The sequence below is a fragment of the Phyllobates terribilis genome, unplaced genomic scaffold, assembly GCF_046119375.1.
Source record: "Phyllobates terribilis strain yellow unplaced genomic scaffold, ASM4611937v1 Scaffold_1__5_contigs__length_1240528914, whole genome shotgun sequence".
Lineage (NCBI taxonomy): Eukaryota > Metazoa > Chordata > Amphibia > Anura > Dendrobatidae > Phyllobates > Phyllobates terribilis.
Window position 1 is genome coordinate 879,780,131 of NW_027362761.1, and position 23,238 is coordinate 879,803,368.

At 42.9% G+C, this 23,238-nt stretch overlaps 1 protein-coding gene across 1 annotated transcript in view; it reads right to left on the reverse strand.

Annotated features, from left to right (window-relative positions):
* PAPSS1 (3'-phosphoadenosine 5'-phosphosulfate synthase 1) overlaps positions 1-19,509 on the reverse strand; it is a 132,894-nt gene extending 113,385 nt beyond the window's left edge. The window contains exon 1 of the mRNA XM_073639675.1: positions 19,275-19,509. Coding sequence (XP_073495776.1) covers positions 19,275-19,334 — 60 coding nt within the window. The 5' untranslated portion in view covers positions 19,335-19,509. The remainder of the gene's footprint in view (positions 1-19,274) is intronic.
* Between the last annotated feature and the right edge of the window lie 3,729 nt (positions 19,510-23,238).

Below are 23,238 nucleotides of genomic sequence, written 5' to 3' on the forward strand. Positions count from 1 at the left end.
TGACACTGGATCCTTTTGTTCTCAGAAGCTGCCCCCAAAGATATCTTCCAGAGACTTATTTTGCTTTCCCTACAGAGAACACATACATGCTCGCACAAGGCATATGGCTGTCTTAACATGATTATGACAAATACAGGCTGTGTGTATCAAATGGCATAAATAATAAGTGACCCATGTAATGTTAAAGTAGCATTGCTTTCCTGATTTTTAATTATTAAAAGGGAACCTGTCATGTTGAAACTTGTATCTGATCTGCAGGCAGGATGTTATGGAGCAGGAGGAGCTGAGCAGATTGATGTACATTTTTGATTGGTTTCAGTAAAACTTGGATTTTATTCATTGGAATCCCTGGTGTTTGAGGGTATATGAGTCCAGTGGGCAGTGCTGTATAGCGATTGACAGTCTTCTCTGTGTGACTGTGCATGTAGAGGACCACCCACTTGACGAATATGTCCACAAACAGCAGGCATTTCAATGAATAAAATACAAGTTATACTGAATCTTTTCCAACAAACATATCATTCTGCTCAGCTTCTCTTTCTCTATACTATGCTTTTATTGGAAAAGCTCCTTTAGTGCACACAGGGCTGTTTTTTTCACGTTATTTTGAAGTAAAATACAAAGCTTATTCAATAAGTATTTAAAGCATTTTTATGTGGATTTGCAGAAAAATCCTCTTCTAAAGCCTCGTTAAAAAATTGTGTGAATAGGTCTTAAAGAGGGAGAGGTGAAGCATGTACATGGCTCTCTACAATAGACCACTGGGTTTTCTTGCTTTCTGTCTGTTTCAGAACTCCCATAAACTACAGTGGCGAGAGCCACAGACACAGAAGCCTCCTGTCCAATTCACATAGTGCTTTCTAGATTGCCAAACTGGTTAAGAGACCCCATTCTCCTGATGTATGAGGCATCCACAGATGTCTACACAGGGCACTATCACTGTATTTTTCGGACCATAAGACGCACCCCAAATTTTGGGGTGGAAAACAGAAAAAAAATATTTTTTATAAGATGGAGGTCCATCTTATTATCACGGGTGTGTCAGAGGTGACAGACAGTCGCCCTGCAGTGGGTTGCAGGAGATCTCTACGTTTTGCATTGCAGATAGCCTCTTATCTAAGAAGCTGTCTTTAGGACTGAGCGGCTACCTCTCTCTTGCTAATTAGCTCTCTGGCCTGGGTGTATAAATACCTGGTGTGTCTGAGAGGGAGTCGCCGGTTATACTCCTTTCTACTTGTGAAGATTAGCAGGAGCAGTACTTTGTCCTCTCTGGAGCTTGAGGCCGTGTGCTTATTTGGAGTTCATCTAAAGCTATGCCGTTTTCCCCGTTTTGTCTACCCTTGTTGTCTATAGAGTTTAGCGGAGGTTAAGTAGTCCTCATCACCTCCCATCCCTAGCCGCAGCCATACGCCAGGTAGAGTAGGGCGAGGCAAGCGTGTGGAGATTGCTGAAGAGGCAATATAGGGACGATAGTTGAGACAGGGTGATGCCAGATCAGACTAGGAGGTCTCCACTTTCCCCTTTCCCTAGTGTCTGGACTCCCTTTTCCCTCTGTGTTGAACTAAGTCTTTCCCACACCTGGCGTGACACTTATAGTCTGAACAGGTACGTTATCTTACCTGGGGGGCAGTGGAGCGAGGGTCACAGCCTCAGCCTCAGCCAGAGGCCCACTCATGACTTTAGTGTGTTCATTGGCTGTAAGCCACAATCAACAACATTAACAGAAATAAACACTTGAAATAGATCACTCTGTAATGATTCTATATAATATATGAGTTTCACATTTTGTATTGAAGTAAATGATATTCTAATTTAGTGAGATGCACCTGTATGTAAACTTTTGACTTTGCAGTAAGTAATAAAAATGCCTTAAAACATTCTCTCTCTCATTATTCCGACATTTGGCAAATATAAAAAATTGATGGTAATCCTAATTGACCTAAAACGGGAAAGGTTTATTCTGATTTCATGTCAGATATTGAGAAAAACATGCAAATGTGTCTTTTATATAGTGTATGGAAACTTCTGGTTTCAACTGTATCTATTCTACTGGGAGGCTATGACAGCACCAAATCCCAATCGCGGTGTGTAGTCCCACAGAGTGCAGCATACAGTACAGACCAAAAGTTTGGATACACCTTCTCATTTAAAGATTTTCCCGTATTTTCATTACTATGAAAATTGTACATTCACACTGAAGGCATCAAAACTATGAATTAACACATGTGGAATTATATACTTAACAAAAAAGTATGAAACAACTGAAAATATGTCATATATTCTAGGTTCCTCAAATTAGCCACCTTTGGCTTTGATGACTTGTTTGCACACTCTTGGCATTCTCTTGATGAGCTTCAAGCGGTAGACACCAGAAATGGTTTTCACTTCACAGGTGTGCCCTGTCAGGTTTAATAGGTGGGATTTCTTGCCTTATAAATGGGGTTGGGACCATCAGTTGTGTTGTACAGAAGTCTGGTGGATACACAGCTGATAGCCCTACTGAATAGACTGTTAGAATTTGTATTATGGCAAGAAAAAAGCAGCTAAGTAAAGAAAAATGAGTGGCCATCATTACTTTAAGAAATGAAGGTCAGTCAGTGCGAAAAATTGGGAAAATTTTGAAAGTGTCCCCAAGGGCAGTTGCAAAAACCATCAAGCGCTACAAAGAAACTGGCTCACATGAGGACCGCCCCAGGAAAGGAAGACCAAGAGTCACCTCTGCTTCTGAGGATAAGTTTATCTGAGTCACCAGCCACAGAAATCGCAGGTTAACAGCAGCTCAGATTAGAGACTAGGTCAATGCCACAGAGAGTTCTAGCAGCAGACACATCTCTACAACAACTGTTAAGAGGAGACTTTGTGCAGCAGTCCTTCATGGTAAAATAGCTGCTAGGAAACCACTGCTAAGGACAGGCAACAAGCAGAAGAGACTTGTTTGGGCTAAAGAACACAAGGAATGGACATTAGACCAGTGGAAATCTGTGCTTTGGTCTGATGAGTCCAAATTTGAGATCTTAGGTTCCAACCACCGTGACTTTGTGCGATGCAGAAAAGGTGAACGGATGGACTCTACATGCCTGGCTCCCACCGTGAAGTATGGAGGAGGAGGTGTGATGGTGCTTTCCTGGTGACACTGTTGGGGATTTATTCAAAAGGCATACTGAACCAGCATGGCTACCACAGCATCTTGCAGCGGCATGCTATTCCATCCGGTTTGCGTTTAGTTGGACCATCATTTATTTTTCAACAGGACAATGACCCCAAACACACCTCCAGGCTATTTGACCAAGATGGAGAGTGATGGGATGTTACATCAGATGACCTGGCCTCCACAGTCACCAGACCTGAACCCAATCGAGATGGTTTGGGGTGAGCTGGCCGCAGAGTGAAGGCAAAAGGGCCAACAAGTGCTAAGCATCTCTGGGAACTCCTTCAAGATTGTTGGAAGACCATTTCTGGTGACTACCTCTTGAAGCTCATCAAGAGAATGCCAAGAGTGTGCAAAGCAGTCATCAAAGCAAAAGGTGGCTACTTTGAAGAACCTAGAATATAAGACATATTTTCAGTTGTTTCACACTTTTTTGCTAAGTATATAATTCCACATGTGTGAATTCATAGTTTTGATGCCTTCAGTGTGAATGTACAATTTTCATAGTCATGAAAATACAGAAAAATCTTTAAATGAGAAGGTGTGTCCAAACTTTTGGTCTGTACTGTATGTAGGTGCATACCATTAGGTTCTCTGTATATGGAGAACCAGACAGAGTGCCGTTGACTATTGCTATGTAACAACTTATTAATCGTCTATGTCTGTATGATTCTAGGAACAGACAAGCAGAATTTAGGCTGTGTGCCTACTATGCGTTTTTTAAGCGTTTCCGCAGTGGCAATTCCGCTGCAGAAACGCTTAAAAAACGCTTGGTAGAAGGCCTGCAATGTTCCCCAATGATAATCCGCATGTGCTGTGCACATGGTGCGGAGATCTCCGCTGCGGATTATCATTGCGGAAAAATCCGCAGCACTAGCAATTATTTTGCGTTATCGCGGCGTTTTCGCCGCCATTGACTTGCATTGAAACGCTTGATATCCGCATCACTACATGTGCACATGCGGATACTAAGCGATTCAATGTTCGGATGGTATTCGGGTCTGGAGAAGAGGAGACTCTCATCCAGACCGGGGTACCATAGTACATGTAAAAAAAAAAAAAGAATTAAAATAAAAAATATACATTATACTCACCTTCTGATGGCCCCCAGTCTCCATAGCGATGAGTCCTGGCTCCCCGGCAGCTCGCGATGGTCTAAAAGGAACTGCCATGATGTCATTTAGTCATGTGACGGGTCACGCGACCGCTGACGTCGGCAGTCGCGTGACCTGTCACATGACTAAATGACGTCATGGAAGGTCCTTTCACTCAACCGCAAGACAACGGGAAGACCGGACGCATCGGATAAGGAGACCGGGGGCCATCTGAAGGGGAGTATAATGGTTTTTTTTTTACCATTTTATTCTTTTTTTTAACTAACTTGGTCACACTATATAAAATCCATGCCGGTTGCATGGATTTATATAGTGTGACCAAGTTGTCAAGCACTTTCCAAGGGGAAAGCTTGGAAAGTGGAAAGCGCTTGACAACCCGCATGCAAAAATCGCATGATCAAAATGCTTCACTTACGCTTGTCCCTGTAAAATCCACATGCGTTTTTTCTACCAGGGAGATGCAGAAACGCTCAGGAAAAATCCGGAGCATTTCTGCATCGTGGGCACTTAGCCTTAATGTTCAAATCGGTTGGGTTGCAGATGCAAACAGAAGCATTCCTTTAACTACTATGGGATCCGTCTGAGTACCTTTTTAGATAGAGAGGGAAAAAGAATTTCAGCATGATGTACTTTTTTGTTTTTGTTTTAATAATTGGACACATAATAGAACCCAGACAGACCCCATAATCTTTGGCTTTCATATGCCTCATTCAACGGACCCATTTCGGAGATACATTCCCTCTGCCTGTTCTATTCTAGGAAAAAAGAGAAATGCAGAGGTAAACACTGGGATGCCATGCTCTATCAGATTCAATATTACATGTTTCTAGGGGTAGATATCTCTGTTACACTGTGCCAAGGAGGCACAATAAAAACAGCATGTGGAGAACCTAGGGCTCTTTAAAAGAGACTCGTTGTGCCTCAATGCAAGCGGCGTAATCCAGACCCTAATATGTGGATGCACTAGGGGCTAAAATTAGCCCATTAAAAAAAAAAAAGAAAGGTCTCAAACAGAAAATTAAAGAAGTACACACAGAACATGAAAACTGAGTTCAATGCCCACATGCTTCAGATTTGCAGCAGCAGAAGGCAAATTACTTAGTCACAAGACCTCTTACATACCCCAATGCTGAGACCTGAATAAGCCCTCACTGACAGATCATTAGGGGGTTAAACTGTAGGAACTCACACAGATCCTTAGAATGAAGTATCGGGGAAATATGATTGGTGCAGAAAAGACAAAATTCCTATTTGATGAAAAACTTGAATTACAAATTATAGTGAAGGAAAAATATCTGGCCCCAACATGCAAGTGGCTCCCTATCAACCATATTGCTCTGTTTCCATTCCTTTGCAGAATGAGTGACAATGAAGTTGGCCAGATCCACCTTGCTTCCAAACAGCGTTTACAAACCCTATTCGAAGATCTTGTAAGTGCTGTAAACTCCTTGCCTAAAAGACTGACCACAGCTGTTAGACTGCAGAAGTAGCAGGTAACCTAGGCAGCGAGCAGTAAACAAAAATAAGAAAATAACAGTTTTGGAGGTCCGAGTTCATTTTAAATAACAAGTATATTGCAAAGTTTCTTGTTTTTCCAACCAGTTTGCAATTTTAACCATTTAATATAATGAGAATAACCCTTTAAGGCTGAACAGGAGAACTGCAGTATGTAGTAATTTTATAATAGGGCACAGTGATTACTAGATAAGAGTTATCCACAAAAGACACCCACTTATATCACTGTTTTGTTGGGTCTTAAAAGCGTATTTTCTAGTTATTCAATTTCTTTAATTAGTTGGACAAAATGAAAATAAGTTTGCAATTTACTTGCTTTTTCTATTTATGGTACTTCTCCTGCAATGAGAGCTTTTATCTTTCATTGTGTAGAGCTAGTATCCATGTAGCTTGGCCACTAATGCCTCTCCAGACCAGGGCTGTGGAGTCGGGAGTCGTGGAGTCGGAGCCCACTTTGGTGGAGTCGGTATAAAATGGACCGACTTAGACTCTTAAAATATATAATAAATTGGGTACAGTAGTTCAATGCAGTTTGTGGGGAATATTTTTTCATAAGAATTTGGGAAAGTTATGAAATGTCCTATAAATGTCTGTCCTATTCCTGATCTAAGGGTCTAGACTTTCAGCTGAGATGAATCTGTGCTACGCTAAATTTATCACTTAAACATGAACCATGTATGAGGGAGTTGGAGTCGTGGAGTCAGAGTCGGAGTCATGGAAAATGAGGAGTAGGAGTTGGAGGTTTGGCTTACCGACTCCGCAGCCCTGGCTGTCAGACACTAAAAAACGCTTTTCATTGCAAAAACTAGCATCGCCACATTTTGAGAGCTATCATTTTTCCAAATTTCGGCTGACAGACATGTGACAGCTTGTTTATTGTGGGATGAGATGACGTTTTTATCGGTACCATTTTTTGGCACGTGACATTTTTTGATTGTTTTCTATTCTTATTTTTGGGAGGCAGAATGAAAAAAAATCAGCAATTCAGGAATTACTACATTTATATAGTTTTTTTTACGTTTTGGCACTTTTACACAATAAAAACTTTTATAGAAAAAGTTATTTTTTTGCATTGCTTTATTCTGAGAGCTATAACTTATTTTTCGGCTGATGGAGCTTTATGGAGGCTTGCTTTTTGTGGGACAAGATGACGTTTTCAGCGGTACCATTTTTATTTACATTCGTCTTTTTGATCGCGTTTTATTCCATTTTTTGTTTGGCGGTATGAGGATAAAAAACGAAGCAAAAAAATTATGCTTTATTATTTTTTTTTACCGTATTCACTTAGGGGGATAACTAGTGGGACAGTTTTATAGGTCAGGTCGTTCCGGATGCGGCAATACCAAATGTGTGTTCTTTTATTGTTCTTTTTTTCCATAATAATATTTATTTATGGGTACAGTATATTTTTTTATCATATATATATATATATATATATATATATATATATATATATATATATATATATATATATATATATATATATTTGCAATTTTTCCCCCACTTTCTTACACTGTTTTTTACTTTTACACTTTGTCCCACTATGGGACTTTCAGTTTTTGCAGGCTGATCGCTTGCATAGCATAAGGATGCAGCATGCTGTCAGCCCCTGCAGACACAAGTTAGATAGATAGATCGTGCACTGAGCACAGTCTAACTTGCTGATGCCTGGTGACCCAGATGTTGTCATGACGACATCGGGTCACCATGGCAACGATAGGGACCATGCGCACACAGTGTGGGGTCCTGATCCAAGGTAAGAGGAGCGCTCTTACTGCTGCCTGCCCCGGAAATGCTGCGTTCGACTTTGATCGCAGCATTTCAGGGTTTAATGTGCCGGGAGCGGTGCGGGACCTCTCCTGGCACATAGTACCGGGTGTCAGTTGTGAGAATCAGCTGACACCGGGCGGCGATCGCCCTGCACAGCTTCTGTGCGGGCGCAATCACATTGTGCGTACTAGCGCGTACCTGGTCCAATAGGCCCGGGGCACATGGACTTACTATTACTGACAATGTCACTAAGGGATTAAAAAATATATATATTTTTTTTCTTATTATTTATTTTTTTACTTTTTCACTTTCTCCAGTCTGATCGCTTGTATAGCATAGGGATGCAGGAGCCCCCTGTGCGCGGGCGATCACTATGACGTATATATACACTGCATCGGTCGGGAAGTCCTTCCCGAGGATGACGTATATATACTGCAAATGTCGGGAAGGTGTTAAATGCCCTGTTATCTATATATGTAAAGACTGTGATAGCTGTGTAAACTCCAGAACAAACCACTAATAGATGAATGTGTTACAGTAGAACTTGTGATGAGCTTTATAGTTCTACTAATAATGTGTTTCTCTGAAAATAAGAAAGTGTATTTATACAAATTTTTGCTCCAAAAGATGTGCTAAGCCTTATTATCAGGTGATATCTTATTTTTCCATGAACAACAATTTACATTTATACGTGGGAAAAAAATAAATTAATCAACATTTATTTAAATATAGTCATGTCTAAAGCCAAACCCAAAGCCTTTGCTCTCCTGTCAGCAACCCATTTACAGATCATGTTTTCCAGGTCAGGAAATAATGGTTGCTGACCTGATCCACACCTGCGCTTTTTAGCATTTTCCTTGCACACTTGTTGACTGAGGTTATCATCTTCTCTTTGCAGAAAACAGTAAGATTTTGCCCTGAAAGTGTTCCATGATTCCTTTCTTTTAACCAACGGAATAGCCCTTTCATTTTTGCACTCATGTTTTCTGGGGGCAGTCAACATACCAGTACGGTATATTTCTTGCTCACCTGTTTACACTGCATTATATCGTAGTAAATGGTGCATAGCCCCTTCACCACGAAAAGCAGACACCCCCAAAAGAATCGCACTCAAAAGACTCCATGAGTCCCAAAACAATAAGGGTTAGCAAGTACCAGGCTCTGCTACACAGATCGGGAAGTTCTGCTAATGTCACTCCTGTCACAGGCGCGTTGTTACATGCCGTCAGGTCCCTTGGCGTTCCAGCTGCTCTCTTCCACGTTACACTGCAGCCAACTTTAGCGGTTGGCTCGGGAGTGGAGTGACGTTAGTGGGACTACTCGATCTGTGTTTGAGAGCCTGGCACTTGCCAACCCTTATTGTTTTGGGTCTCGTGGGGTCTTTTGAGTGCGATACTTTTGTAGGTGTCTGCTTTCCTTGGTAAAGGATCTGTCCTGCTGAATTGTATTGCCAATCGAATTTACTTTTTTACATGTATAGTTGCCTGAACACTATTTAAAATTACTTTTTTCATCAACTGTAACTAGGGCTCATTTTTGGAGTAGGGCTTATATTTTGAACAGCCTCAAAAATCCTGAAAAGTCATGCTAGGGTATATTTTTTAAGGGTAGGTCTTATTTTCAGGGAAACAGGGTACTACAGTTCTGCTGCTCAACAAAACTGTCACTCAAAAGGGAGATCTTGCCCTGCCATAGACCAGGAAAATAGGAGACTGCATAGCACAGAGATATTCAAGAGACAACTTAAGAATACCCCTTTAATAGGCAGAAAAACATTACAAAATGGATCTGTAGGAATGCTTTAAAAAAATGGAACCAATGATGCCAAAGTGAACAGAGCATTATATTGCCAGTGCTATCAGTATTTTTAAAACCAGTTTTTTTTATGTAGCAAACAAAATAAATATGTCAAGAACAAATGAAAAATCATCAGACGCCAACCCATCCAACTGTGAAGAAAGTAAAACGATTGCTAACTACACAATGAACTTACTGGGTCATGCCCACAAGTGCATTAAAGTTTTCCCAACAATTTTACAGATTTATTATTCACGACTCATGAATAGAATGGTTGTTCATAAACGCCAAATGTATAAATTATCTACTGACCTGACAAAGAACCACAAAAGAACAAGGAACATGGTCTGCACAATTACATCTCCACCTTAAAATGCTCAAGGTCACCTGCCTTATAACCAAAGCAAACAAGAAATCACTATGACAAGTTACAGGGACCTGCCTGTAACATGACACACACAGTACAGTTATAACAATTTATTACCTCCACTAGAAACAAACTTTGAGACTTAAACAGGCACACAGGTATAGCAGAACTTTACAATTAAAAAAGCAAGGGACACGTCTGACATGGACAAAAAATGACGTTCCATATGTTAGTGATCAACTTTAGTCAATTAAAATTGCATTTTCATTCTCTGCACCATTCATGCCTTCATTTATTTTCAGTAACAAAGAAAATGACAGCACTTCAACTCTTAGTAAGCACCTGTTCACACCTTCTTCTTGTACATACTATGTATAAACTATGTACAAGAAGAAGGTATGAACAGGTGCTTACTAAGAGGATCTCCTCTTAGTAAGCACCTGTTCACACCTACTTCTTGTAGTGGAACTGCTGTCATTTTCTTTGTTACTAGATTTAAGCTTTGACTGAGCACTCCACCCCCATGCCTCAGATGGTTTTAATTGCATCAGGATCTTACTTTCCCACACATAAGCAGATGGATGTCCCTTAGAGAGGTATTCACATTGGTAGGTCCTGACATCGAGAAACGCCTTATCGCGGCTGTCAGGTACACATGAATTGGCCAATTTATGCGCTAAGATTTCTCATTTATTTCTATATTCTACAGCAGTAATGCTATTCATATTTCATACTTCATATTTACATACTCAGCATTACAGAGTGTTACTTTGTTTGTTCATTTATTTTCAGACCCCATGATATGCAGTTTGTAAACTGCTCCAAGTTTAAGATTTTTCTCTTGTGGGAGTCTCTCCCAGTGATACAGGCTGGATGGAGCATCTATACTGCACTATATTACATTCATATTGCTTTTCAAATGCTATCTTCCTTATTTATGGCCTGTTTTCTGCCATCCCTGAGACTGCATGTTTTTTCTAGTTTGCATAAGTTGTGGAGATCTGTGTATAAACCCTCACCCTCCTGCTATCTAAGCGTAGGGCCACACACAATAATGCATCTACAACCCCTGGCAAAAATTATGGAATCACCGGGCTCGGAAAATGTTCATTCAGTTGTTTAATATTGTTGAAAAAAAGCAGATCACAGACATGGCACAAAACTAAAGTCATTTTAAACGGCAACTTCAGGGCTTCAAGAAACACTAAAAGAAATCAAGATAAAACTCAGTAAGGGTAAATTTTTTCAGACCAAGCAGAGGGAAAAAACAAACACACAAAAGAACACTCCAATACATCACTAGTATTTTGTTGCACCACCTCTGGCTTTAATAACAGCTTGCAGTCTCTGAGGCATGGACTTAATGAGTGACAAACAGTACTCTTCATCAATCTGGCTCCAAATTTCTCTGACTGCTGTTGACAGATCAGCTTTGCAGGTTGGAGCCTTGTCATGGACCATTTTCTTCAACTTCCTCCAAAGATTTTCAATTGGATTGAGATCCAGACTATTTGCAGGCCATGACATTGACCTTATGTGTCTTCTTTCAAGGAATGTTTTCACAGTTTTTGCTCTATGACAGGATGCATTATCTTGAAAAATTATGTCATCATCCCCAAATATCCTTTCAATTGATGGGATAAGAAAACTGTACAAAATATCAATGTAAACTTGGGCATTTAATGAAGAAGTAATGACAGCCATCTCCCCAGTGCCTTTACCTGACATGCAGCCCCATATCATCAATGACTGTGGAAACTTGCATGTTCTCTTCATGCAGTCATCTTTATAAATCTCATTGGAATGGCACCAAACAAAAGTTCCAGCATCATCACCTTGCCCAATGCAGATTTGCGATTCATCACTGAATATGACTTTCATCCAGCCATCCACAGACCACGAATGCTTTTCCTTAGCCCATTGTAACCTTGTTTTTTTTCTGTTTAGGTGTTAATGGTGGCTTATGCTTAGCTTTTCTGTATGTAAATCCCATTTCCTTTAGGCGGTTTCTTACAGTTCGGTCACAGACATTGACTCCAGTTTCCTCCCATTCGTGCCTCATTTGTTTTGTTGTGCATTTCCTGTTTTGGAGACATATTGCTTTAAGTTTCCGGTCTTGACGCTTTGATGTCTTCCTTGATCTACCAGTATGTTTGCCTTTAACAACCTTCCCATGTTTGTATTTGGTCCAGACTTTAGACACAGCTGACTGTGAACAACCAACATCTTTTGCAACACTGCGTGATGATTTACCTTCTTTTAAGAGTTTGATAATCCTCTCTTTTGTTTCAATTGACATCTCTCGTGTTGGAGCCATGATTCATGTCAGTCCACTTGGTGCAACAGCTCTCCAAGGTGTGATCACTCCTTTTTAGATGCAGACTAACAAGCAGATCTAATTTGATGCAGGTGTTAGTTTTGGAAATGAAAATTTACAGGGTGATTCCATAATTTTTTCCTCTGCATGGTCTGAAAAAAATACCCTTACTGAGTACCACATTTTTATCTTGATTTCTTTTAGTGTTTCTTAAAGCCCTAAAGTTGCCATTTGAAATGACTTTAGTTTTGTGCCATGTCTGTGATCTGCTTTTTTTCAACAACATTAAACAACTGAATGAACATCCTCCGAGCCCGGTGATTCCATAATTTTTGCCAGGGGTTGTAGTAGTGCGGGGTTAGATAAAATAGGAGGCAGATGAGTGAGCAGTCATAAGAGCATACAGATGAATATGTAAGCAGAGCACTAGATAAAGAGCCCCCCACAGGCCACCCCGGAGCACGAGCATATCATCTCCAAACTGAAAATAAAGATTACTCAAGAACCACAGGACAGATTTCATCAACCAAGGCATCATATTAATCAGTGTAATGTCACCCACCTGACAGTGAATGTACACTGTGTGCAGAATTATTAGGCAAATGAGTATTTTGATCACATGATACTTTTTATACATGTTGTCCTACTCCAAGCTGCATAGGCTTGAGAGCCAACTACCAATTAAGTAAATCTGGTGATGTGCATCTCTTTAATGAGGAGGGGTGTTGACTAATGACATCAACACCCTATATAAGGTGTGCTTAATTATTAGGCAACTTCCTTTCCTTTGCAAAATGGGTCAGAAGAGAGATTTGACAGGCTCTGGAAAGTCCAAAATTGTGAGATGTCTTGCAGAGGGATGCACCAGTCTTGAAATTTCCAAACTTTTGAAGCGTGATCACCGAACAATCAAGCGTTTCACGGCAAATAGCCAACAGGGTCGCAAGAAGCATGTTGGCCAAAAAAGGCGCAAAATAACTGCCCATGAATTGAGGAAAATCAAGCGTGAAGCTGCCAAGATGCCATTCGCCACCAGTTTTGCCATATTTCAGAGCTGCAATGTTACTGGGGTATCAAAAAGCACAAGGTGTGCGATACTCAGGGACATGGCCAAGGTAAGGAAGGCTGAAAAACGACCACCTTTGAACAAGAAACATAAGATAAAACATCAAGAATGGGCCAAGAAGTATCTTAAGACTGATTTTTCAAAGGTTTCATGGACTGATGAAATGAGAGTGACTCTTGATGGGCCAGATGGATGGGCCAGAGGCTGGATCAGTAAAGGGCAGAGAGCTCCACTCCGACTCAGACGCCAGCAAGGTGGAGGTGGGGTACTGGTATGGGCTGGTATCATCAAAGATGAACTTGTGGGACCTTTTCGGGTTGAGGATGGAGTGATGCTCAACTCCCAGACCTACTGCCAGTTTCTGGAAGACAACTTCTTCAAGCAGTGGTACAGGAAGAAGTCGGTATCGTTCAAGAAAAACATGATTTTCATGCAGGACAATGCTCCATCACATGCATCCAATTACTCCACAGCGTGGCTGGCCAGTAAAGGTCTAAAAGAAGAAAAAATAATGACATGGTCCCCTTTTGTTCACGTGATCTGAACCCCATAGATAACCTGTGGTCCATCATAAAATGTGATATCTACAGGGAGGGAAAACAGTACACCTCTCGGAACAGTGTCTGGGAGGCTGTGGTGGCTGCTGCACGCAATGTTGATCGAAAACAGATCAAGCAACTGACAGAATCTATGGATGGAAGGCTGTTGAGTGTCATCATAAAGAAAGGTGGCTATATTGATCACTATTTTTTTGTCAGAAATGTTTATTTCTAAATTTTGTGCACTGATATTGGTTTACCTGGTGAAAATAAACAAGTGAGATGGGATTATATTTGGTTTTTATTAAGTTGCCTAATAATTCTGCACAGTAATAGTTACCTGGACAAACAAATATCCTCCTAAGATAGCCAAATCTAAAAAAAAAAAAAACACTCCAACTGCCAAAAATATTAAGTTTGGATATTTATGAGTCTTTTGGGTTGATTGAGAACATAGTTGTTGATCAATAATAAAAATAATCCTCTAAAATACAACTAGCCTAATAATTCTGCACACAGTGTAATTTACTGAGAACAATCCTGCTGACAGGTGCGCTTTAATGTAGGCTCGCTGGAGTACGAAGCGCTGAATTCATTAAGAGGCACACATGTCACTGCTGCGCCTGGCCAGAAATGCTACTCCAGCCAAGGGAACCTGCACCATACTACAGGTAGCGTGCTTCAGTCACTGTCTGCATTATTGCAGCCAGGTAGGATTAACTCTGAAATGCAGCTGTGCTTCAGAAGAAAAAAAACGAACTCTAGCCGCGGACTGCGCCAAGGCTGCCAGCCTAGAGAAGCGGGACGGGAGAAGCCACCGGGGATGTGCCTGGGTGTTTGCACTACAAACCACCTGTTATCACCTTAGTATATACAACCTCATTAACAACAGTGTGACAAGAGCAACACCAAACAATTGTGGAAGATCAGAAAAGTGATGAAACCAACTTTATCCATCTAGACAACCGAATGATGTATTAATAGTTTTTGAGGCCTTCAAAATCTATGGGCCTGATTCCTTAAGACTGGCATTGTATACACCAGTCTTAAAGAGGTTGTCCACTACTAGGACAACCTCTTCTTAAACTAAATGTTCAGCTTCGATAAAATAAAAAACACCTATACTCCCCTCTTGTGCCGTCTCTGTTCCAGCGGTGTCAGCACTCGCGGCTCCGGGGCTGTGATGCAGAGGAATGACACGTGATGCCCGGCGCCCAATCAGCGCTGGCGTCACTGTCCCTGTCTTCAGACAAACTGAACATGAAGAGGAAGTCCAGGATCAGCTTCTGCCCTGACTTCTTCATGTTCAGTTTGTCAAAAGACGAAAAAATTATGCCAGCGCTGATTGGGCTCCAGGCATCATGTGTCACAACAGAGCACGAGAGCCCCGGGGTGAGCGAGTGCTGACACCGCTGGAACAGAGACGGCATGGGAGGTGAGTATAGATGTTTTTTTTTATTTTATCGGGGCCGAACATTTAGTTTAAGATGGGTTTGTCCTCGTAGTGGACAACCCTTTTAATGAAGGGGCATTTTGGAGTAGGATGCACCAAATTTATTAAGGCCACTTCTAAAAAATATAATAAATTGGGTACAGTAGTTCAATGCAGTTTGTAGGGAATATTTTTTTTCATAAGAATTTGGGAAAGTTATGAAATGTCCTATAAATGTCTGTCCTATTCCTGATCTCAGGGTCTAGACTTTTAGCTGAGATGAATCTGTGCTACAGTAAATTTATTACTTAAACATGAGCCATGTATGAGGGAGTCAGAGTCTGTGTCATGGAAATTGAGGAGTCGGAGGTTTGGCTTACCGACTCCACAGCCCTGACAAATACTGAGGTGAAAATCTCACCAAATACTCAACGTGTGCACCACACCACTTATTCTTCTCCATGCACCTCACCAGAAATGTTACTCCTTTCAGTGCCCAGAATAACAGTTCTCTGTTAGTTATACCACTCAAGTTTAGTTTCGAAACTTTCCATGAACTGGCCAGTGGGCACTGTCGCACCCTGTCCATGCTCTGCCCACTTTGGTGGAGATGGCCGGGACGTCTGTGAAAAAAATTCTGGTGTAAATACTCTAAGGGCTCGCTCACACCAACGTATACATCGGATGGGTGCTATCCGATTTTTTATGAGATATAACTCGGACCAATGATATTCAAAATGCTGCGATTTCACTCTGAAATTAGAGGACTCTCAACCATTCAAGTTTAGGTGTGCATGGAAAACATCCAAGAAAAATCCAATTTCCGCAGTTTATTTTTATTAATTTTGTTCTCCATCTTCTCCTCACAGTGTGCTACGGCTCTCATCCGAGAGAATCAGATCACATTATGCTGACACAGAGTTTGATCAGCGTGTCATTAGCATAATCGGCCCAATTCTCTCGGATGAGAGAATCTATGGTCATGTGAGTGAGCCCTTAGAGTTGGAGTGAAAGAGGCTTCAGTTCTACAGCTCCATTTGAATATCAATTCAAAAGCTTGATTTCTCAGTAAAGAAGGAACGTACTAGCCATGTACAGATATTGCTGGACATGTCTTTGAAATAGCTACTTGCACATACAAATACTTAGGGTTGTGAAATCCTGCTGACAGATTTCCTTTAAATGGGTATTCCAGTCTACCAAAAATGATCACCTATCCTCTTGATAGGTGATCATTTCTAAACAGTGTCTGTGGGGACCCCTATAGATACCCAGGATAGGGTCCCACATGACTGCAACCATGAAAAGCTAAATGTAGGTGGCGCTCACACAAGCACCCAACTGCTTCATTCACTGCCTACTGGAGTGATGATCCTAGCCAAGCTCTGTGACACACGCTGATCTATCATCACCCATCGAGGGGATACATGATCATTCCTGTACACTGGACTACCCATATAAAAGAGAGGGAGCGCTAAGAGTCTCTAGTGATTGACAAGCGGAAATTGCTAGAAAAGTGACTGAGCAGCGTCTGTGGCCCGGGCCTGCTGATCTCTGTGTAATCACCAGGATCTGAAAGGAGGTTGTGATGTTTGTGTAATATAATGAACAGATGACAAAATTACATAACTATTACATTACTCCACTCCCGTCAGTACTGGTGGGCTGTATAACAGACTTATATCACAGACTCCCATAACTGGCATCCTGCACACTGCGGACATTCCTGCAGGCCAGTGGGGGACAATTTACCATAGATGAAAGCTCCACTCTCAGCCCTAAGTGGTTCTATTTTATCATTAAAGGGGTATTCCCATCTCCAAGATCCCATCCCAATATGTAGTAGGTGTAATAATAATAATATTAGCAAATACCTCCAATTAGAAATGTAGTATAGTTTTTCTGATTCGCTATGTCTCTTTCCTCATGTGCAGGCATCACAGGACCTTAGGTATCCATGGTTACATGCACTGATATAGTGACAGTTATCTAGCTGCCAATGGTCATAACCATGGATACCTAAGGTCCCGCAATACCTGCACATGAAGTGACATAGCGAATCAAAAATACTATACTACATTTCTAATTGAAGATATTTGATAATATTATTATACCTACTACATATTGGGATAGGATCTTGGAGATGGGAATACCCCTTTAAATTTTATCCATTTCCAACAGTACATTTCATTACTATACTATTGTTTTTATCAGTCTCTGCTCTAGCTATTTGATTCTGCCAAGTTTTTCTATGTAGTACTACAAGTTCCAGCATCTTAGCTTAACATATTCATTTTAATTATCTAGCCTTTTCTTTTTCCTCTCTAATCAATATTACCTTGTGCTTTTTTACATAGAACTTTTGTTTAGTACTCGTTATCCTGATCACCATGTCCGCTTATATTGGTACTACAAGTCCCTGTCTTCTCTCTTTTTTCTTTAACATGTAGTTTTGCCTTATTATTCCTATATTAGTTGTATGCTATGTTGTTCAGTGTTCTCCTTTGTGTGCTTTTACATGGTCTCACTTCCCTATTTGCACTGACCCCCGACCCCATGATGTCAGTGCACAACCTTCTTTTAGAGCTCTCTTTTCAACATTAGATGCGGCTTATATTGTATTCCTAGTTTGTACCGCACACCACTTAATGTCAGCATCAAGTACGTTATCCCATTTGTTATGTGCACTGACCCTTGATTCCATGATGTCAGTGAGTGACTCTTTTCCTTCCTTTTTTTGTCAATTTAAACCCTGTCTGCTGTACTGGTAACATACATGCCCGGCCTGAGGAAGACATCTGTCCGATGATGAAACGTGTGGCCCTTATTCTTTTAATAAATTAATATGAAGATTTTACCAGCTTGTCGCACTCAGCAGCGCTTATTTCACCACTTTTATTATTTTAATTTTGTTCCGACTATCAGATAGGCAGTTATAACATCTATGTAATATACCAGCCAGTGCCACAGGGAACCTGGCATAAGACAAATCAGTGGTCTGGACAGGGGCACTGCCAATGACTGAGGCAGCATGTGTACTGCCCCCAGTATATATACCAGCCAATGTCAGAGAACCTGACATAAGGCGATAAGTGGTCTGGAACGGCACTGCCAATGAATGAGAATGAATCTGTACTGCCCCCTAAGGTGTATACCAGCCAATGCCATATCACTGGACATGGGCACTGCCAATGAATGAGGCTGTATAAGTTTGGTCCCCACAGGGGATATACCAGCCAATGCCATATCACACTGGACATGGGCACTACGACTGAATGAGGCTGCATGTGTACTGCCTCCAGGATATACTGTATATACCAGCCGATGTCAGAGAACCTGGCATAAGACATACTGTAAGTGGTCTGGATTGGGCACTGCCAATGAATAAGACAATGTGTACTGCCCCCCTAAAGTATATAACCAGCCAATGCCCGATCACTGGACAGGGGCACTGCAAATGAATGAGGCTGTATAAGTTAGCTTCGCCCAGAGTATATACCCACCAATGCTACAGGAAACCTGGCATAAGACATAAGTGGTCTGGACATGGGCACTGCCAATGAATGAGACTGAATGTGTACTGTCCCGCTAAGGTATATACCAGCCAATGAATGAGGCTGCATGTGTACTGCCTGCAGGATATATACCAGCCAATGTCCGAGAACCTGGCATAAGACATATCAGTGGTCTGGATGGGCACTGCCAATGAATGAGGCTGCATGTGTACTGCCTGCAGGATATATACCAGCCAATGTCCGAGAACCTGGCATAAGACATATCAGTGGTCTGGATGGGCACTGCCAATGACTGAGGATGCATGTGTACTGCCTGCAGGATATATACCAGCCAATGTCAGAGAACCTGGCATAAGACATATCAGTGGTCTGGATGGGCACTGCCAATGAATGAGACAATGTGTACTGCCCCCCTAAGGTATATACCAGCCAATGCCCTATCACTGGACAGGGGCACCGCCAGTGAATGAGACAATGTGTACTGCCTCCCTAAAGTATATACCAGCCAATGCCGTATCACTGGACAGGGGCACTGCCAGTGAATGAGGCTGTGTGTGTGCTGCCCTCCCGGGTCACCCTGGTTGATCTGCCGCCGCACTCCATACCTGAAGGCATGGGACGAGTAACCAGACACCCAGAGTCCTCCGCGGCCAGACTACGGAGAAAATAGCCCCGTCCATAGCCGCCACTCACCCAGTTCTGCAGCTTGCTGCTCAGCTTCACCTTCTTGCTCCGGTTCTCAGATATCTCCATGGTGCTCGGGTGTCTTCAGGCTGTGCCAGGTAACAGCAGCAGGATGCAGGCAACAGCGATACCCGAGGACAGGGGCGTGCCTGCGAGTATTCCTCCCCCTTCAGTCGTGCCGGGGCTCAGCTACCGAGCGGCTGTAGTGCGCCTGCGCCGAGCCTCGGAAATGAGGCAATTGTGAGCTGACAGGCTGCCGGCTGCAGGAAGTGGTCCGCAGTTATTCCAGAGGGGTGGGAAACGGAGCGCGCAGCCGCCGGGTGTACGGCAAGTCCCGTGCAGGCTGCTGCCCATCACTGCTTGTGTTCAGTGAATAGCTGGCCGTCATCATCAACACAGAGGACATTTTTCCGATGTGCTGATTCTAGTCTACAAAACTTGGATAGTTTGAACTCAATCCTGAACTATGTTAACCCTCTCAAGACCTGGCAATTTTTTGTTTTTGCCCTGTCGTTTTTTTGCCTTCCCCCTTCCTTAAAAAGTGGTATTTTCTTTTTGTTTCCATCTACACAGCATGTTCTGTGCGGTTTTCAATCATTCATGTCATGATGACGGTGTCATTGTGCCGTGAAGCTGACCGTGTAGATCCTCCTCCAGGTCACTATGATGTCGATAACAAACCTAACATTAGCTGAGCTTTTTAAGAATTTGGTAGCTAAAAGTATTTAGAACCTTGTAAAACATTTTTTTTTCTCTGCTGCCAGTTTGCGACCTGTGACTTTTATTTTTCTGTCAAAAGTTCTGCAGAACTACAGTAAAAAAAATCTAAGTAGAAAATCATAAATCAACATTTTCCTTTTGAGAACCTTAAAAAAAAAGGGGGATTCTTGTGATTTAAGTGTTTGTTAGCAGCCACATCTATTCCTTACATAGTTAAATACAATATCATAGTTTAACACAAGAACATAGTTTTGTTTTTTTACTTACTAGTTTCCGTAGTTTTTTCTGCTTTTATCTGGACCGTTCATCCCCATTTAATATGTGTTCCATGGACAATGCTGCCATGTGTGCATCTTGTGAGATGTATGTATGCCTTGAACAGCCGTTTGAGGGTTAATATATCTGCGCTCGATGTCAGCATGTTAGGCTATGTTCACATGTCCAGTAATGATCCGTTGGCAAAGAAGTTGTGCAGACAACTTTCTAGTTTTTAAAAAAACTGATCTCTCTTTGATCCATTTTTTTTAACTTGCTTTTTCTGCCTGTGAGCGGCGCTATCGGTGGCCGCTTACAGGCATCACGTGACCCCGTGCTGACGTCACGACAAGTGAGACGTGACTCAGCGCTGGGGTCCCCGCGGTGGCTGCTGGGTTGTGGGTGGGGTAACCCGCGTCACACCCAGCATCCACCGCGTGCTTTCCTAATGAATGGGGAGAGGCAGAGCGCGAGGTGGATGCCGGGTGTGACGTGGGTGGGTAACCCCGCCCACAGCCTGGCATCCACCATGGAACCAGGAAGACAGACCCCCAAGCTGCTAGCACAGGACTTGACATCAGCGGATGTCAGAGCCAGCTGCTGCCGGGGGTCACGTGATGCCTGTGAGCGGCCGGTGATAGCGCCGCTCACAGGCAGTATCTGCAACGTAAGCTAATTACAAAAATCCTTAGGGGCCCCGGGGTGATATATTGGGGGGGTAATCTAAAGTACTGGACAACCCCTTTAAACAAAACATCCAGCAGAGATCAGCTTTTAAAAAAACTGCCTGAAAAGTTGTGTCTGCACAACTTTTTTGCCAATGGGTTGCTGCTGGATCATTACTGGACATGTGAACAAAGCCATACATATTTGGAAGCCCAAGTAATGGATCTACATGTGCAGCTTGCAACACTCGGGAGCATTGCAAACCTGGAAAGGAGTTTAGAGCTCACTGAGCATGCTCAGGCTGGGACCAGTGATGTGGGGATGGGTGGAGGTTGGGAAGATCAGGACCCAGAAGTAGGTAGCTGGGAAACAGAAGAAAGGGTATGGGGAAAAGTGCCAGGGAGCCCAGTTCTGATCTGACACAACCCAGTAAATATGCCTGTTTGATATTAGGAATGCAAGCCCAGGACTGGGATCACTGCAGCAGGATGTTGCCCCTAGCAGCCAGTAAACTGACTTGTGTAGGAAGGCGGGAAATAGGAGTGCAGCAAAGGCCAGACAGATGTTGGTGGTAGGGGACTCTATAATTAGGCGGACCCACAGAATCATCTGCCGCCGGGACCTTGAATGCCAATACTGTGTTCGGGATCGGCATATTACGGATCGGATAGACAGATTGCTGGGTGGGGCTGAGGAAAACCCAGTGGTCATGTTACACATTGGTACCAATGATAAAGTTATAGAGAGAGGTGGGAGGTCCTTAAAAATGACTACAGGGAACTAGGAGAGAAACTGAAGTCCAGGACCTTCAAGGTTGTGTTTTCAGAAATACTGCCGGTGCCACGAGTGTCACTAGAAAGACAGTGGGAGCTCAGGGTGATAAATAAGGGACTTAGAATTGGTGCAGGAAGGAGGATTTTGGGTTCATGGAGTACTGGGCCGACTTCTCTGTTGGCTACAGGCTCTACATTAGGGATGGGTTGCACCTCAATGGAGTGGGTGCAGCTGTGCTGGGCAAAAAAATGGTCAGACGGATAGAGGAACTTTTAAACTAGTATCTGGGGGGAGGGAGAGTAGTTGTGTAATGTGGCGCAAGGCGGTAGCCGAGGGCAACTTACTTGTCTCTTCCACCACGGCACGTTACATGGAAGTGAGGGTCCTGGCTGGGTGTGTGGACTTGTGCTGTGATTGCGCTATGCCCCTGCAGGCCACATGTAACCGATGCTGGTTTACCAAGACCAGGTGTTGGACTGTTCTATGAGGATGACCACCATTTGAAAATGAACTTTTTACTGAATGGGAACTTGGTAGGGAATTTATACAAGAGATAGCGGGTACACAGTCTTTTGAACGTTGCCTTTACAACTCGAAGCATTTTCCTCACAGTTTCTTTCCTTCTCCTAACTGGACACCAGTCCTTTGGGTTAATTTCGCCACTCTTTGTAAGGGCCCTCAAGTTGCACAACACTGCACAGTCCATCCCTGTAAGGGTAGCCCTACACAGTAAGGGTAGCCCTACACAATAAGGGCACAGTCTATTGTCCCCCCATCAGTAGGACAGGGACACAGTCCTTCAACTCCACTCCTGTTCACGAGACCGATACACACACAGTGCCTTAGTGACGATGTCCATCCTGACCTTTATCGTGGGATAGTTCTGGATACATGTGGATCCTAAACCCGCTGGAATGTCGCCCTCAGAAACATTAAACTGCCCCTCCGATTGGGTGCACCTAGCACAAAGCGGCCTCCTCCAGCTTCCGACTCCATTGTCTTTCTCACTGGTGTTCCACCTGTTTTGGGGGAACTTGAGGACAATCTCTCTTTTCACTCGGATCACGTCTGCAATCCACCAGTCCTTGGTAGTGGGTGCTCGCTCCAGAGTGGAGACTACATTTGTAGTCGACGGGGAACCCACCGGCGTCTGGCCCCGTAAGGCCTACAGGCACTTGATCCTTCTGTGAGCCATGAACTAGGTCAGGGGCTCAATCTCCGGCTCATATCCTGCCTCTGACTCTTCCTCAGGAACCTGGTCACCTCTTCCATCAGGAAGTCTGACCTCACCTCTTCCTTCATCAGCGCCATCAACTGCCCTCGCCCGATCCTCTCGGATGGCTCACTAAGCGCCAGACCTTCTCTTGTCAACCCACGCTCCCACTCTGCCATTATCACTCGATCACCGTATCGCACTGGACTTCCAACCAAGAAATGGCGCCTTCTCTTCCGCTTCTTGGTGCTCATCATGACTCGGCCTTTCGCTGGGTGGGGTTTTCTCTGGCTCACCATCTCATTTCTCTAACTCCTCCGCCAATTCTCTTGAGTCACTCCTTAA